At 37.9% G+C, this 17022-nt stretch overlaps 1 protein-coding gene across 2 annotated transcripts in view; it reads left to right on the top strand.

The window, feature by feature from the left end:
* Positions 1-443: 443 nt before the first annotated feature.
* The window catches only part of Fkbp14 (peptidyl-prolyl cis-trans isomerase Fkb14), a 68393-nt gene continuing 51814 nt past the window's right edge, over positions 444-17022 (top strand). The window contains exon 1 of one of the 2 annotated variants that reach the window (XM_074099669.1): positions 444-714. In XM_074099669.1, the coding sequence (XP_073955770.1) occupies positions 527-714 (188 nt within the window). In that variant the 5' untranslated portion in view covers positions 444-526. The remainder of the gene's footprint in view (positions 715-17022) is intronic. The other variant, XM_074099678.1, reaches the window with a different exon arrangement.

Below are 17022 nucleotides of genomic sequence, written 5' to 3'. Positions count from 1 at the left end.
TAGATAAAGTTTATTTTCTTCATAATGCGACAGTCGGCCGGTCCATGCTGAACCCAGATAATATCATTGGCAGAACCACATCTGAAATTTCCATTTACTTAGCACAAAATGAAGTAGGTATATACTTAATTAAAAACAAAAATATTATTAATGTGGCAATGTAATTTATCGGATCAATCAAAACCTGTTGATAATAAGCCTAAATTTGACAATGACAATGATGGCAGAGTTTACCACGTTGGAAAGTGGGACGCGTTGGTGGTACGCGTCACCGTTCGCGTGGCGAAGTCGGAACGGACATATAATATAACTACTTTTCGTCAGAATCGACTGAAACAGGACCATCTCGCTCACACATGGCGAAGGAAACATGTGCGAGCGTGACAGAGCAAGAACTGTCTACGCAGCGGCAAAGCAAACTGCAAACTTTACTCAAGTTATCCGTGCAGCCGCCTTCAGTTGTTCCGCGGCAATCTGAGGGAGCGCACGCATTTTAAACACTAACAAACTTTTCGTAAGTTTCGCCATGTCTTTGCGCTACGTGTTTGCGGTATTAGCTCTGGCTGGGGCCACGCTCGCTGGCCCGGAGGTCACCGAACTCAAGGTTGACACAATCAGCGTGCCTGAGGGATGCACGACCAAGTCGAAAAACGGCGACATGCTGACCATGCACTATACTGGCACACTCGATGACGGACATAAGTTCGACTCCAGGTACGTTTGCGTCACTAAAATATTCTCAAGTCACTGTAAAACCAGTTTTTTAAGTACTTACTATACCTACAATCAGTAATGCGACGATACGTACTGCTTAGCACTTGCGGCCTGCTAAAATGTTGCTGTCAAATCAAATTTCGAAGATACCGTTACTAGTATTGACAGCTCGTCATGTGTTTAAACTTTATTAGCGGCCAGTAACAATGTTAGGGATAAATATAGAACGTGAAATTCCGGTCGAGATAAGTCATTGAACGGCATCTATACATAAGTTTAACTAACTCTAACTATGCGCGACTATCGCCGAAAAAACGTTGACCCACATTACTTGTTTTGGTGCAAGAAACTGTAATAAAGAATGTTAAGAATAATTACACGTTCTATCAATATGATACTAACATTAAGAATTCGATGGGTAGGTTTTATTGTAGTCTGTCTACGCCAGTTAGTTTAGCTTTTTGACTGTTTTAGCCGACAGACTTGCCAAAAAATCTAAGCCCGTAGGTACAATGTTATTGTTCTAGATCCTAGACGCTGTTATAAAAAAAAAAGAATTCAGATATACCTACCGACGTATTTGTGCATCTCTTCATTTATCTGTAAGTAGGTTGATAGGTATATCCCACATACATTACTTTAGGATTAATTTCTTTAACTTTCACTTGCCTATATGCTAAAGCTAAAAATAAGCGCTAAAGCGACAGTGTACCTATTACCCGTTTATTTGTAAAAATAAATCGGATCATTATCACTTAAATTACTGTATCCGACACCTAATCGCGAAGCGTAATTGTCGATTAAAAGGCTTCGGCTGAATAGCTCGGCAGCCATGCCCAAAATTAAATGAAAAAAAAAAGATTAAAATCGCGCCTCTTCGGTTGGCTTGGCGATGGCGATGGCGAGCTGATTGGTGGTAATAATTGTTAATACCGACATTTAATAAATGAAGCTATTGAATTTAGATGTAACACGATGAACAATTATTATCTCGTGTAAAATTACATCTATGAAAGTACCGTCGGAGCTAGAGACCACAAAAATTGTGCTGAATTTGACGCTAGTAACCAACCAACCTAAGCTGTCAATATAGTTAACCTAACCCACGCTACCGAAAGATCAGTTTCTTTTCAGATTGAGAAAACACTGCTTAGGAAAGAACATTTCGTACCTACAATCAACTTTTTAATTTCTACTGGCCACATTACTTTTTTCACCTAACGAATACACCCACTTTTTTCTTTAATTTTGGCGTTTTTCCAAGCGCAAAAATTACTGAATTTTGACAGAAATACTTGTACGGTTTGTTTAGAACGCCTTGCATAATTTTGAATACCATACCCAATTTATTTTGTAGTAGGTCTAGCAAGGTACCTACTCGTATGTAATCATAAGTCATAAATGCACAATGAGTTTGTAAATTTTTGTTTCGAGTTTTATTTGAAACGCGAAAACGTTTGAAAATTCGTGTTTTCGTGTATGAGGAAAGCTCGAGTGGTTTTTTTTAAATAGGTAAGTACTTTATTCCAATTTGGAACGTCAATTTATCAATACGGATTTGTTACCTTTGTTAACCTTAAAAAAGTTATATCCGTGTACTCTCTATGCATGGTAGGTTAAATATACTTCTTATGCCTATTTCAAAAGACCCCTCCTGAATTGACACAATTTATTTCAAAGTTCCAACGTTTAAGACCAATTTCGCCAGTGCAACACCATAAAGGGGCTTTATTCGACTGCGCCCAAGCGATACCAGAGCGACACGTTATACGAGTATATGTATTGTATAGATATGGCTCGAAGGTATTACTTGTATGACCTTCGAAATTTGTGCGCAAGGGATGTTCTTCCGTAGCGACTGAGAGAGAAGCAGCAAGTGGTCAGGGTCGGTGGTAAGCAATTTTTGTGCGAGAATTATTTATTGTGAGCTGCTTTACGTTGTTAATATGTATAAATATTAAATAACGTTTAATGGAGTGATTCATCAACTCCCAGTCCCAACTCATGTCTCCGAACTACGTAGGAACCTTTAACACAGATGTCCGAATTATTGTTTACGCGAAATAAGGACGGTTTATAGGCAATTCTCCCGGGATATGAAGTCTTGAAACTGGAACGAATTCGTGTGGGGGGCTAAGTAAACAATAAACTAATATATATGTTTCACTTTGTGTGTTTGTTTGTAAGGTAGGTACATAGGTAGTGCCACCAGAGAGGAGGTCACGCTCACAAGAACTTGTCATGTGTAATGACAGTGGGATTTTGAAATTCACTCATTAATTTCATTCATTCTCCTTTTATGCAAACAGTACTTCATGTAGATGTGTGCGCAATCATTCACTTCAACTCTCGTGGCACCACCTATAATCTGTGGAAATATTAAAACTATTAAAAGGTGTCTATAAATTCTTTCTTAATATTTCAGCCGGTAGGATAAGTTAGTTTGAACAGCCTTTGAATGTTTGTTGGTTTTTTTTTTTAATTTTGGAGGTTGACAAATGCTTCCGTACATTGATTGATGTTCAAAGCGTACCGCATCAAAGGTACCATTGCCATTACCATTATACTTTGAGTCAAAAAATCCGACAAAAACCTTTGCCAGGGGATGTTCAGTCAAATCAAGAATCAACCCACTGAAATATTCTGGAAAAATTTGATGACTATGTCTCACATAGGCGGAACTGTGGGCACGGTTTGTTGCGGAGAAGGCATAAATACATTATAAAGAACCAATCAATTTTAAGAATAACTGCCAAATGAATATAAAAGTATAAATCATCATCTAGGTCTTAAACACTACACCAGTTAGAAAAAGTCCGGGCTCAGGAGGATAGTGTAGTTCATTCCGTAATTTCCGCAGCTCGATTTCACTGCCATGATGTAAACCGGCCGGATGAGTAAGATAAGTCTCGCTCTCGCTTGCGTATTGCCTGCCATATCACTTTAACACGTCGAATATAAACCGGAATTGCTTCAATTTAAGAAGCGGGACTGTGATTAGCTAAAAGTTTCAAACTCTCAACTCTTGTACCGACGTGGAACACAACACACGGTTTAATTTATTTAATTATATAAGCTAATATATTTAACTGTACGCGGCCTTTATTCTACACCCATACCAAGTTGATGGAGATTTTAATAAAAACAAATTGGATTTAAGTTTGTGACGAGTTCGATGTGCTAAGACTTTTTTGTGGTAAGAAACCACACGCTACACTCGAACGTAGTTATAAAAAAAGTGTTTGTGACTTTTTCGTTAAATCGACTGGACTAGACAATTAGATCTCGGAAATGCCGAATGGACTGTACGGGATTGGGATGTACGAATATAAAATCCATATAAGTAGGCATCTCAAGATAAGTGTAGATGTAACATTTTGATAATTCCATGAAACAAGTTAAAGAAGACTTTTTCGAAGAAGATTTTTTGGAATTTCCATGATAATTTAATTTAGTAAAATCCAGAGGAATTATTCAATAGCGTGATAATATACGGGCTAAAACAATGCTGCTGATTTTAACTTAGACCACAATAGCACTTGTTCCTCGCTACCGTAAAGGTTGGGATACTTTGTGTTTTGGCCCATATGAAAACCATATGAGCTATTAAAAACATAAACGTTGGCAATCAGTTCAAAACAATCATATGGTAATGTTACATAATTTAATGTACGTAAACCGCAATTAAATTACAATGTATAATTAAAATCAAGTAAATGAAAGCAAGGACCTAGATAGTGTCTTTAGTCCCTAAGGTGACTAAACCAAAAAAAAAATGATGTTAATATCCTGTAGTGGGAACTTTGTTGTCTTCCTTTATTTCTACTTACTATCTGCTATTCAAGTACAGAATAGAATATTTTATTTATTTGTATAAATCTCAGACAGACCATAAGTGATTAAATAGAGATGTTTGTCCTCAAAACATTAAGAAAGTCAAAGGCGGGCGTCTGAATAATTGATTTCTCTTTAATCCAGTACATGGTTCTTTCATTAAATCTCAAGTGGCTTGTGTCTATTGTTTAGAAAAAATAACTGTCGCCTTGTTACGACGGATTTGCGCTTGTAAGGTAAACTGTGTGTGATAGACGTTTTAAAAGCTTTTACATTAAAATTTTATTTGCGTTGCGTAATGTACCTACCATGCGTTTCGATGAACATTAAGGAGATTTGCTGAATTCATTATCTGTCAGTGTAAAATATTGCTAGTTTAGTTAGTAACATTTTTGTAACTTACACCTTTTTTAACTGACTGCCCGATGGAGGGTTATGTTTAATTTTGTGAATAAAAATCTGCGCATGGCATTTAACAAGGGTGGCAAGGCATTTTAAAAAACCGGCCAAGAGCGTGTCGTACACGCCCAGGATAGGGTTCCGTGGCCATTACGAAAAAATCAAATAGTATTTTTCTAAGCATTTCGTATTGTATACTGAATCTTACAAGTTTAGGTATATTTTATACCTAAGGCCGCTTATTACTCTTAAACTACTAAAAATTCTCAAGAAGTCTTAGCCGCTATAATTTTGATATATTTACTACCATTCTGATTTTTTTCAAATTTTTCCACTCAACAGTTTAGATTTTAGAGGGGGGGGGAGGACGCTCGATTTCAATGAAAAATTGCACTTAAGTTGAATATTTCGCAAACAGATCACTGAATAGAAAAATTGTCTTAACAACCCCCCAATGGTACCCCACAATACAGGGTGTCGATCACTGAGTGTCGATAAAAAAAATCACCCCCACTTTTTTTTACTTTTTTTTTATTCTACCACTGTCAGCGCGACTGATATGTATATTCATGTCAAATTACAGCTTTCTAGTACTAACGGTCTCTGAGCTTACCCGCGGACAGACAGACAGACAGACGGACAGACATGGTGAAACTATAAGGGTTCCTAGTTGACTAAGGAACCCTAAAAATGAAAATGAATCTATATGATATCAGTAAATATGCTTATGCTATGCTTTGTTAGCTATTCACGAACATTTAAAAATACAAAACAATTGCAAGAATAACTTCCGAATTTACCCACTATGTGATGAACAAATGTTCAACAAAAGCGAGAACTTTAATTATTGAAATATTATTCTAAATGACTGAACTTTCGAGGCGGGTTTCGGAATTTGATGACCCGCTCTATTGGTCATACGCTCTAAACATACGGAAAGTTTTGTTATTGCTGTTATTTACGTAATTAAATAAGCTCGCTTCGTTAACATCCGCCTTTCAATTTCCAGCAATCAGGTTACGTGCATGACCATGTCAGGCAAATAGTAGATTGTACAACAAGAGCATAAAACGAGTCATTTTACCCGAGCCGTTCATATAGCCACCCGAGGGGAAAATGGCTTAAATGCTCGAGTTTTACACTCTGCTTTTCACTTCGATGGTGAGAACATGAAATAGCACCTTTTATTGTTCACGCATACTATTATAAATATTTAGTTTTATTGGTCTATTTTGATTGATTTTTAGTTTTATATAAATAAAAAAATATTAAAAACTATGTAGAAACTTTTTTGTTTGTGGCTGTTTACACCTGATCGCCTTGGTCTTAGGCTTTATCTTAGATTTTATGTCGGCCTGATCCAGCATAAACACGAACTTTACGAGCATGAGAAGTGAAAAATATATTCTTCGTATTGAAAAGTATGAGACTATCACTAGCTCGTTTCCTAACCAACCGTCGCCGTCGCGTGCCATCTATGCGCTTGACATTCCGTATCTAAAGGTAGCATTCCGTTCTTAGCGACCGCGACCGCAACGCGTGTCCGCGACCGCTAAGAACGGAATGCTACCTTAACGCGTTCCTATTACGGTTATGGCGTCATACGGTGTGGTGGGTAGAGCCCTTTATTCCAATTCTTCTTCACTGAACCTACCGTCATATTATTTTTGACCACCGATGCAAAGAGAAGGTTATAAAGTTAACGCCAATGGCTATCTGTGGTAGCGTGGCTCTCAAACGGGTGTGTAGTTCTACGTTCCGTCCCTCTGACACTTATACCATTTAATACGAGAGTGAGAGGGACTTTTTTTACGTGAAAGCTAGGTTACTATCCAGTTTGTCATATAAAATGCAGGATTTTCCAGAACATTCTTGACTTGAGTATGAAACGAACAAAATTGTAAAAGCAAAGCGTTTCATCTTTTATAAATACCTATCAAAGACTTCTCTGAATTTAGACTTGAAGTTTATTACTCTTGCTAATAAAAAGAAGAATTTCTTCTGCGTACAAGTATCATTAACCAGCTTTAACATACTACAACTAAATAAGAGCGAATTGTTTGTTTTTAATAACAAAACAGCACAAAGACAAGGGTTATTAAACAATTGAAAACCTGAAATGAGTTCGTTCAGATTCAAGAAAAGGTACGATTACACTATACTTTATACAACGTTGTTTTTTTTATCTCTTTTAAAGTGCAAAGTTCACAAATGCATATGCAAATGAAATTAGAAGATTCCACGCGACGTCGTGGGCAGAGTTTAGTCTGTGATATTTCTTGTTTTCATTCATCGGAACTGAGTGGGTGTGCGTCGATGCTAGAGTACAGGCCTTCGACTTTTATAAACCTGTGTAATGATGCTTTCTAACAAGCTGTATTGCTTGCAAAAATATATTTTAGATATTCTTTCAAGGTATGATAATACGAGAAATTGCTTCACGCGTGCTTGTGTTATGTACTATACGTTAACCCGCGGCTTCGCTCGCGTTTCATTAGATTTAGCAGTCGAAATGAAATACCCGGGTTTTACTAAAGTCAAATGGAAATTTCCAAAAATTATATCTGTCTTCATTTATCAACATTGTATGGAGAACACTCGCGCTAAATTTCGTGACTGTAGACTGATTGGTTAATATTTTAGGATTTCTAATGGATACCACTAGCTTGATTTTCTTCCTTAAGAATCCCAACAGGAATTACATATCTAATACGGTATTTGACTATTTTGTATATGTTTTATAAATTAAAACTACACAATGCCTGTTATTTAATAGAAAAACAATTTTTAAGCTACCTTTACAAATAACAAAGTTATAAAGGTTTGAAATTCAAGATTAGACAGAGAAAGACATACTGGCATGTGACGTCACACACCAGTACCGCCATACTTGCTGCATAGAGAAAAGCGTTCGAGAAAGAGACAGGTATGTAGATTTTTCAAAAAATCACTATAAATCCAATTTTCAACCGATTTAAATTTTCTCTTCGCTAAACACTATCTGTATATCTATATTTTCATAATAATATTAAGATATGGCAAAATCAGGAGTTGTCAAATACCGTATTACTCCATCTCCATTTTGCCAACGTACTTCCGGGCGGGGGGAGCGTCTTCATCCTTATGTAGTGTTCCAATGGTTCGCACGAAGCGGTATTGTTTCATCTTTCATAATGCGAAATGCTAAGGAATGGAATTCGCTCCCATTGTCTTTATTTCCGGATAAATACTACCTAGGGCTCTGCAAGGCTATAGGGAATAGGGTCACTTAAAAAGTGAGATACTCCTTTGGCGTCACCTGCACTTTGCATCAGGTGAGATGGGGTAAGTCACGGCCTGTTTTATGTGAAAAAACCGGCCAAGAGCGTGTCGGACACGCCCAAAATAGGGTTCCGTAGCCATGACGAAAAAATTAAGTAATATTTTTCTAAGGATTTCGTATTTTATACGGAATCTTCCAAGTTTAGGTATATTTTATACTTTAGGCTGCTATTTACTCATAAACTACTAATAATTCTCAAGCAAACTTAGCCGTTATAGTTTTCCTTGAAAGTTTGATATACTTAAGTAAGTACTATCATCCAGAATTTTTTCAAATTTTTCCACCCACCGGTTTAGATTTTAGAGGGGGGAGGGACGCTCGATTTTAATGAAAATTTGCACTTTTAAAGTTGAATATTTCGCAAACAAATCACTGAATCGAAAAATCGTCTTAGCAAACCCCTAATGGTTGAAAAGACCTATCCAACGATAGCCCACACTATAGGGTTGGATGAGAAAAAAAAGTCACCCCCACTTTACGTCTGTGGGAGGTATTTTTTTTGAGTTTTTAATTGTACCATTTTGTCGGCATAGTTTGCCTATATATCCGAGCAAAATAACAGCTTTCTAGCATTGATAGTCCCTGAGCAAAGCCGCGGACGGACAGACAGACATGGCGAAACTATAAGGGTTCCGTTTTTGCCATTTTGACTCCGGAACCCTAAAAAGTGATAGAAGCGTATGTTTACGTTTGTCATCGGATATAAGACGTCACAATTAGAGTAACCCAACGACCTTTGCCATATTTACTTTTCATCCCTGACATTTAATTAAAAAATTAGACGACGCATTATGACTTAAGTTGTTGCGGCATCTCGCCTCTTGTAGGTACCAGGTACCCCATAGTTGGAACATTACTTTTCAATTCGCACATAAAACTAACCTTACTTTAATTTACATTATTAAACTCACATCCGCCTTATCTCCACTCCACTCGAACACATTGTTTTATTGTACGGTCGGTTAAATAGTGAGAAACCGTGGCGTAATTAGTTGTTTTTAAAAACTGCCTTTCACTGCCATTGTTCTCAATAAAACCACTTTCCCGGGAAGCTAAAACCATGGTACGAGTTTGACGTCCCAGACGTACAATATAAGTTCAGATTACATGATAGTGTAGTAGAACCTTTGACAGCCGCTACCTTTCGAGTTACAAAGAGGGTTATTGATACAGACTGGTATCGTGAAGTCAGGACTTGATTAATTTCGAATATGGAACATACTTAAGTTTATTTATACCTATGCGTTTTAATAAATTATGAATTTTAAGTAAATTTCGGCTAGCAGAAATTAATTCCACGGGAAATTTGTCGGCTAATTTGATGTTAGTTATTGTTATAATAACAAAGATGCAACACACACAGCCTATAGACATTAAAATTACGCTGGTTTTCTTCCACACAGTGGTAGTAGCTCGGGTTAATATTATTTCGTCTAAAAGCAGCTGGTATAATTAGCATGGTCTAAGTAGCAACCTTTTTCATGACACGACCCCTTTAGTATGAATAAATATTTGGCGACCCCCTACCCGCTGTTTTTTTGTGTATTTTATTTTGCGACAAATATAATTGTTTAACGCATTTACTTAATAAATATTATTAAACTTTTTTTTTCTGAAGTAGTGTTTCCAGCATCTAATAGGGAATCCGCGACCCCCCTAAAGAGACTTGAAAAACACTGTTATACAGGATAAAAACTCAATTTATTCGCGATTGCAGAGCTAAAACGGGTTTAAATACGATAGTTAATGATGCCTTAAAAGTTTCTATTCGAAAGGCGAGAACGTTTAAACATGCGTAGTCCATCCTTGAGGGTCGGATTGGCATATCAATTATCATATAATCAAAGCAACGCATATAAAACTGTTTTAACGGTTACATAGATATTGTATCACTTGATTGTTGAGTTTACTGTAAAAATGGAATGCAGTACGGTCAAGGACTTTAATTTATGAGCCACCATGGAAACTTTCCAAAGGAAAAGTCATACGATTTTCATTGTTAATTAATGCGATGGGACTATGACGTTCACTGTGAAAAGGTTCCATGGTGGCTCAAGTATTAAAGTTCGTAAGTGGAGATATGTCATATGCCCTCGAACAAACGAAAAATATGGTCCAAACGCAAAGGAAGCACACGTATATATACGCTTTATATGTCCTTTTTGCTCCCGTTAAGAAAAGCATATACGATTGTCCTTATTTCCGACGTCACGTGAGGCCCCTATAGCCGCACATTCTGCGCGCTAATAATAACATATCTATTTCTTTTATTAACCACCGACGTATAAAGAAAGGGTGTTATAAATATGACGCCTGTCTGTCCGTCCGTCTGCGGTATCGAAGCTTTCAAACGGATGAGCCGATTTCGATGCGGCTTTTTTACGTGATAGCGAATTATCTTGCGGCGCTTCTTACTCGTAGCTTATTTTCATCAGAATCGGTTTAGCCGTTATATGTCGATGTCGGTGGCTTTTCAACTTTTCTAAGTCGGTGGGTTATGCTGCGCGCTAATCTAAATATCTAACTCTTTTATTATATATATGTTACTAGCTGTTGCCCGCGTAGAAGTATGAAAAATTGTTTACGTCCTATTCTCAGACCTACCGAATACACGCAAAAATGTAATAAAAATCTGTCAAGCCATTTCGGAGGAGTTTGGTTACACGAGAATTTTATATATTAGAAATAAAGAAGATAATAGTCAACATATCAGTCTATAATATAGTGTTATATCACAGAATACGGCCGACTGAAACAACTTTTACTAAACTTGGCTTCTAAGACACATAAACTAAAATAAATATTTGATAGAGTAACACTACGGAAGCTTGCCAACTTTTCAAGTTTTTGCCCATCATTTTCAAATTTCGCTTTAAATGCCAACTGCTCGGATGTTGCGGCGTGCACGGATCGCAGAATGACGAGTATACTGGGTTCGATTCCCAGTCCCTGCAATCATCGTCATCAATACTCGTATCATCATATCAGCCGTAGGACGTATATATATATTTAATGATATTGTAAACAGATTTACAATATTATTAAAATTGATAGGTATTTACGAGTATACATCACAAGTATTTAACACAATTTCATTTTTAACACAGTAGATTCGCTATTTGAAGTAAGGGATCGCCAATGGAGATCGAAATTCTTTCCAAATATCCCTGTCCATGATATAATCATTAATTTTATAATACGCCTTAGGTATTAATGTCTTCTTGACAACTAGTGTGTTAAAGTTATAAATGTAAATATGTTTTCATTTACGGAGTTAAGCTGAAGACCGATCATTCCTGACTTGTAAAGTTGATACGATTCTCTTAATGATTTTGGATTCATTCATGGGTAAAACTTGACGTAAGTAGTTATCTGCTGCCTGTACCTGGGTTTAATGGTAATAGTATCACTGAACTAAACAAGTTTAAGCCGAGTTTACATCGCCGCCATAACTTTGATGGCACGCCGATTATCACACCGTCAACGCTGTAAGTGAGGTGCTTAGTTGTAACTAATTTTCGAAGTTGCAACATATCAAACTACTTATCTTGATATTTTGAACAGGTCTCGTCAAAATGGCAGTGATGCAGTGAGATAACAAATGTAACGCTCTCTCACATTCATCCCATCATCATCCCAGCCTATATGCGTCCCACTGCTGGGCACAGGCCTCCTCTCAGAACAAGAGGGCTTGGGCCATAGTTCCCACGAGGGCCCAGTGCGGATTGGGAACTTCACACGCACCATTGAATCGCTTCGCCTGCACAAAGGTTTCCTCACGATATTTTACCGCATAGCTCGTGGTAAATTTCAAATGTAATTCCGCACATGAGTTTCGAAAAACTCAGAGGTGCGAGCCGGGGTTTGAACCCACGACCCTCTGCTTGAGAGGCGACAGGTCAAACCACTAGGCCACCACGGCTTCTCACATTACCATCATGGTAATGTGAAACAGTAACAATCACCGAACTTTCACATCGTTAATATTAGATAGGCCAATATGTAAAGAGCACAGCGTAATGCGTACTAAAATTAAATCAGCTTTATTAAATACCCGTTTTAACATTTAGCTACAAATCAAAACGATTATCCATCATCAAAATCTCATCTCGGCCGATATACGTCCCAATGCAGGGCAAAGATTTCTCAGAATGGGAAGGCTTGGGCCGTAATTCCCACGCAGGCACTATGGACAAGTGCCCAGGGAGGGACCCACGGACGTTGGGGTCCCCTAATAGCTGTAAAAATAATGTAGACTTTATTGTATACTCCATTTATTATGGTCGCCCATGGCCCAATAGGTCTAAGGGGAAGTTAACGCTTCTTCATATTAACAGGTTCCCTGTCACATGAGGCACATGTGCCTCATGCGTGACTTTACTGGAATGTCTATGAGGCACATGCGCCTCATGGCCAGTGATATAAATACTGTAGTTAGTTGTTCTTTCGATAAATAATAAAAAAAATATTAAGTATTATAAATAATCATTATTTTTATTCTTGAACCACATTTAGATAACCAATGAAAATGACTATGGGGACATTACATTGGGGATATTAGATACATTTACATTACTTTGTCATTACTATGAGGACGTGTCAAAAGAACGCAGTACATTGCTTCGGGACAGGGAACCTGTTAATAAGCATTCTACTCACTGCTACTTCAACTATGAGGACGTGTCAAAAGAACGCAGTACATTGCTTCGGTACAGGGAACCTGTTAATAAACATTCTACTCATTGCTACTTCAACTATGAGGACGTGTCAAAAGAACGCAGTACATTGCTTCGGGACAGGGAACCTGTTAATAAGCATTCTACTCACTGCTACTTCAACTATGAGGACGTGTCAAAAGAACGCAGTACATTGCTTCGGGACAGGGAACCTGTTAATAAGCATTCTACTCACTGCTACTTCAACTATGAGGACGTGTCAAAAGAACGCAGTACATTGCTTCGGGACAGGGAACCTGTTAATAAGCATACTCACTGCTACTTCAACTTACCTACATATTGTTCGAGCTGTCGGTGACTATCGTAGGAGCTATAGAAGCACTTATCGCTGCGCCATTTTCTGTATGAGCTTGGCTCGAGCCAGATACCGTGCCCGTTTCAATCACCCGCCGTCCGCAAGCGGTTTCATTAACAATTTTGATTACTTTGTATTTGTGTTGTCCGGACACCGATAGAAATTTAATGAGAAAGTTCCCAATCGCCTAAAAGAAAATTAAGTTCGAATGTGGCCGGATAAATGTACGGAGCAAGTAATTAATTAAGTAAACAGGAATAGACACGGACTTAATGCGGATGACGGGCTCGCTTTGTCTGGCCGCCCTCTGCGCCATCAATTCGGGATTTTCACTGAACAAACGTTCAAATTTAACTGACGTGACTAAAGAGTTAGGTTACCTAGCGGAGGATATACTCGTAGAAATAGCGGCAGACTGAAACGAAGGAGGGACGATCTTGCTAGATGATTATCAAGCGGAAAGGGTAAATCATAACGAAACCAGAGTAAAGTGAAGAAGGAGAGGCCTGTGCTCAGCAGTAGGATGTAAAATCTATACATATAAATTGACTAATAAAACAAAAACAACATGCAACTGATTTGAAATATCGGGAGTTGAGGCCGTTTGTGACGTTCGCGATCGCAATCAAATGACAGTTTTTGTATGCGAAATCTGTCATTGAATGCGATCGCGAGCGTCAGACAGAAACGTTAGGCAATACGGTCTCTCATCATAGATAATCACGATCTCTCGTAGCAAATAAGTTCGCGTTTTATTAACCGTGAATTATTAAAAAAAAAACTGTTAATACTAAACAGTTTGCATTTTTCTGTGTATATGTCGGCGGCCGATCGTAAAATCCGCCAGATCACGAAATTCCTAGGCATATCATGAAACGCCGCCATATCGGTTCTGGCACTTCGCCGGCCGCTGCCGCGGCACGCTCGCTTCGCTCGCTCGGCTCGTGCGTCGTGATCACAATTAATACTAACCACTCCTCGCTTCGCTCGTCGTACCTAAATTTTTCTATATAAATAAATAACAACTCGTGAATACTTTATTTATCAACAAAATACTAACCTCTAAAATACGGGCAGACGTCCATGGTTTTTTCATATTGTGCACAGAATCCGTTTGATTCACATAAAAAGAACGGAGCTGATGTTCAAAAGCTTCTTTTGCACTTCTATTTTCAATCACTAGTTTCGGTTTAAGGATCATTTTGTTGCGACGCCGACATTTTTCACGCGCTAAACAAACACGGCCGGTCAGCTGGTCACGGCCGCCATTGCATACACAGCGCCACCAGTGGCCAAAAAAGAAACTATTTTACGATGTGCCCGGTATAGAGCTAGGAATATCGTCGAATGCGTTGCTCTAATCGATCTGCCGTAATATTTCTCAGGCACTGGTCAACGTTTAGGCATATCATTAAATGGTGGCGTTTCACGATATGCCTAGGAATTTCGTGATCTGGCGGATTTTACGATCGGCCGCCGACATATACATAGTGTATGCGAAATTGCGTTTGCCTCGATTTAATGCAATTAAAAAAAAAACTAGATTGTCTCTGACTTACTTACAATACCTTATTAAAAACGCGTATAATTTCAAGCAGCTCCACTCGTCTTGGTTGACCTTTAGGCCTTTCGAATCCTCGTGAATGGGATCTCACAGAATCTAGATAACATTTAAGCCACTGTTATTTTAATGTGCGACCAGAATAATGCATTCTCCGCTGCCGGGGCATTGTTAAATAAAACAAAAGCCGACCGAAGGCTGACAGGTGCACTTATGATTCTGGACTTCAAATTTTAGGTCTCACGGAACTGTCTGCCTTGTCAAGTTGTCTGTTGAGTTGAGACCCATTTTTGAAATCAGTTTTGCTAAAACACTGCTCCGAAATTTTAAAAATCTTTGAGTTGCTATTTGATCGATTGACCTTTACTTCTATAAATTATACGCAAGTTACTGTATTTAAAATCTAAGAAAATATCACTTTGTAAAATAAAATTGATGATAAAAATTAGCCAAGTCAAAATTGAGCTTTAATCCATCCTGGGTATTTCCTTTATCTTTTCAGGATATACAGAACTTAGCACACAATTAGATCTCAAGTCTTGTCGGCGAAGTCGACAACCACGCATATTTGACGACCGGATCGCCAAGTGGTTATAGAACCTGACTACGAAGCTTGAGGTCCCGGGTTCGATTTCCGGCCGGGGCAGATATTCGTATGAATAATACGAATGTTTGTTTTCGGGTCACACGTACTTTTAATAAAAAAATATTTCCTATTTATGAAATAAACCCCCTTAAATATTGGGCGAACATTATCGCAAACATTGCAATGCAGCTCAATCACTGCTCTTTCTCTATGGGGTACCTACCTAATGGTGGATAGTGCTATGCAAAGGAAGCATGACAAGAAATTGTGTTTAATTTATTAAATAAAAAATTCAGAATTCATTTTTTTTTTACACTTGTAATGTGAAGCAACATTCATAGAAAGGAAAGAAAGAAGACAAGACAGCGCTCTGAAGCACAATCGCTTTCACCTTCTTTGTATCAACCAGTATAGGAATAAGATAAGTGTAGAAAGGGACGGCGAATCATTGTTCTCAACTTTTTTTATCTTAGGCATTTGAAGTACAGGTGCATGACAGTTGTCAACGATATAGATTGTGACATCACTAGCTCAAAAGAATTGAGTTTTGGGTTGCGTGTGTCACCATTTATTTGCTGAATATGCATTCAGCAGTGGGATGCGATAACGATATGAGTAACTTATACTACTCGTACTGTGCCGCGCGTCATATCGATTAGCTTCGGATTAGACTCGGATTGTATGGCACCGGAGGCATAATTTAATAATGAAGCCTCCTAATAAATCAACCATTATCAACGTCATAAAACTACTGTTTAGTTCATAGTTTAATTGATATTTTAATTTTTGCGACATCACTAAATCAAAGTTTGTTTTCCAACAACCATAGGAATACTCACATTGCCCTCGCTTGTAATATTCCAAACTGGTGTATATGTATATAGTAATCTGTGCAAGTATGGTAGGCGCGCTGATATGGCAACCCACTCGCTGCGTAACCCTCAAAGGCTCCGTCCAGTCAAACGACGGCTCGCTAAGTCCGGCAAAGTGACTCATGTTGTAGGCCCGACGGTGTACAACAAGTTGCCCGAGTCAATTACTTCGGCTCCGTCGTTAGACATTTTTTTAAAAAGACTGAAAAACTGGCTTGTCGAGCACACATTCTATACTTTTGATGAGTTCCTTAAATTTCAGCCAACGGCTATTATTTACTGAAATTATTTAATTAATTAGTTCTTAGAATATATTAGAATAATTTAACAAAATGACATGTAATAATGATATTACCAATAAAAGAGTATGAGTATGATATATTGGATACTGGACAATACAGGTAAATCATGTTATTCAAAGTCCCAATAATACATCATTCAAAGTGTCAAAGATATCATTGTCAATTGAAAAAAAAAATGCTTAACCACGAGTATAAACTTATTATTTGTTTGTTTGTTTTGACGACCGAATGGCCAAGTGGTTAGAGAACCTGACTACGAAGCTTGAGGTCCCGGGTTCGATTCCCGGCCGGGCAGATATTTTATGAATATACGAATGTTTGTTCTCGGGACTTGCATGTTTAGTACGTATTTAAGTATGTATTTATCTAAATAAGTATGTTTATCCGTTGCCTAGTATCCA

This window comes from Choristoneura fumiferana, chromosome Z (genome assembly GCF_025370935.1).
Source record: "Choristoneura fumiferana chromosome Z, NRCan_CFum_1, whole genome shotgun sequence".
Lineage (NCBI taxonomy): Eukaryota > Metazoa > Arthropoda > Insecta > Lepidoptera > Tortricidae > Choristoneura > Choristoneura fumiferana.
The sequence above is the reverse complement of the archived record's forward strand: the minus strand, read 5'-3'. Positions and strand labels throughout refer to the sequence as shown.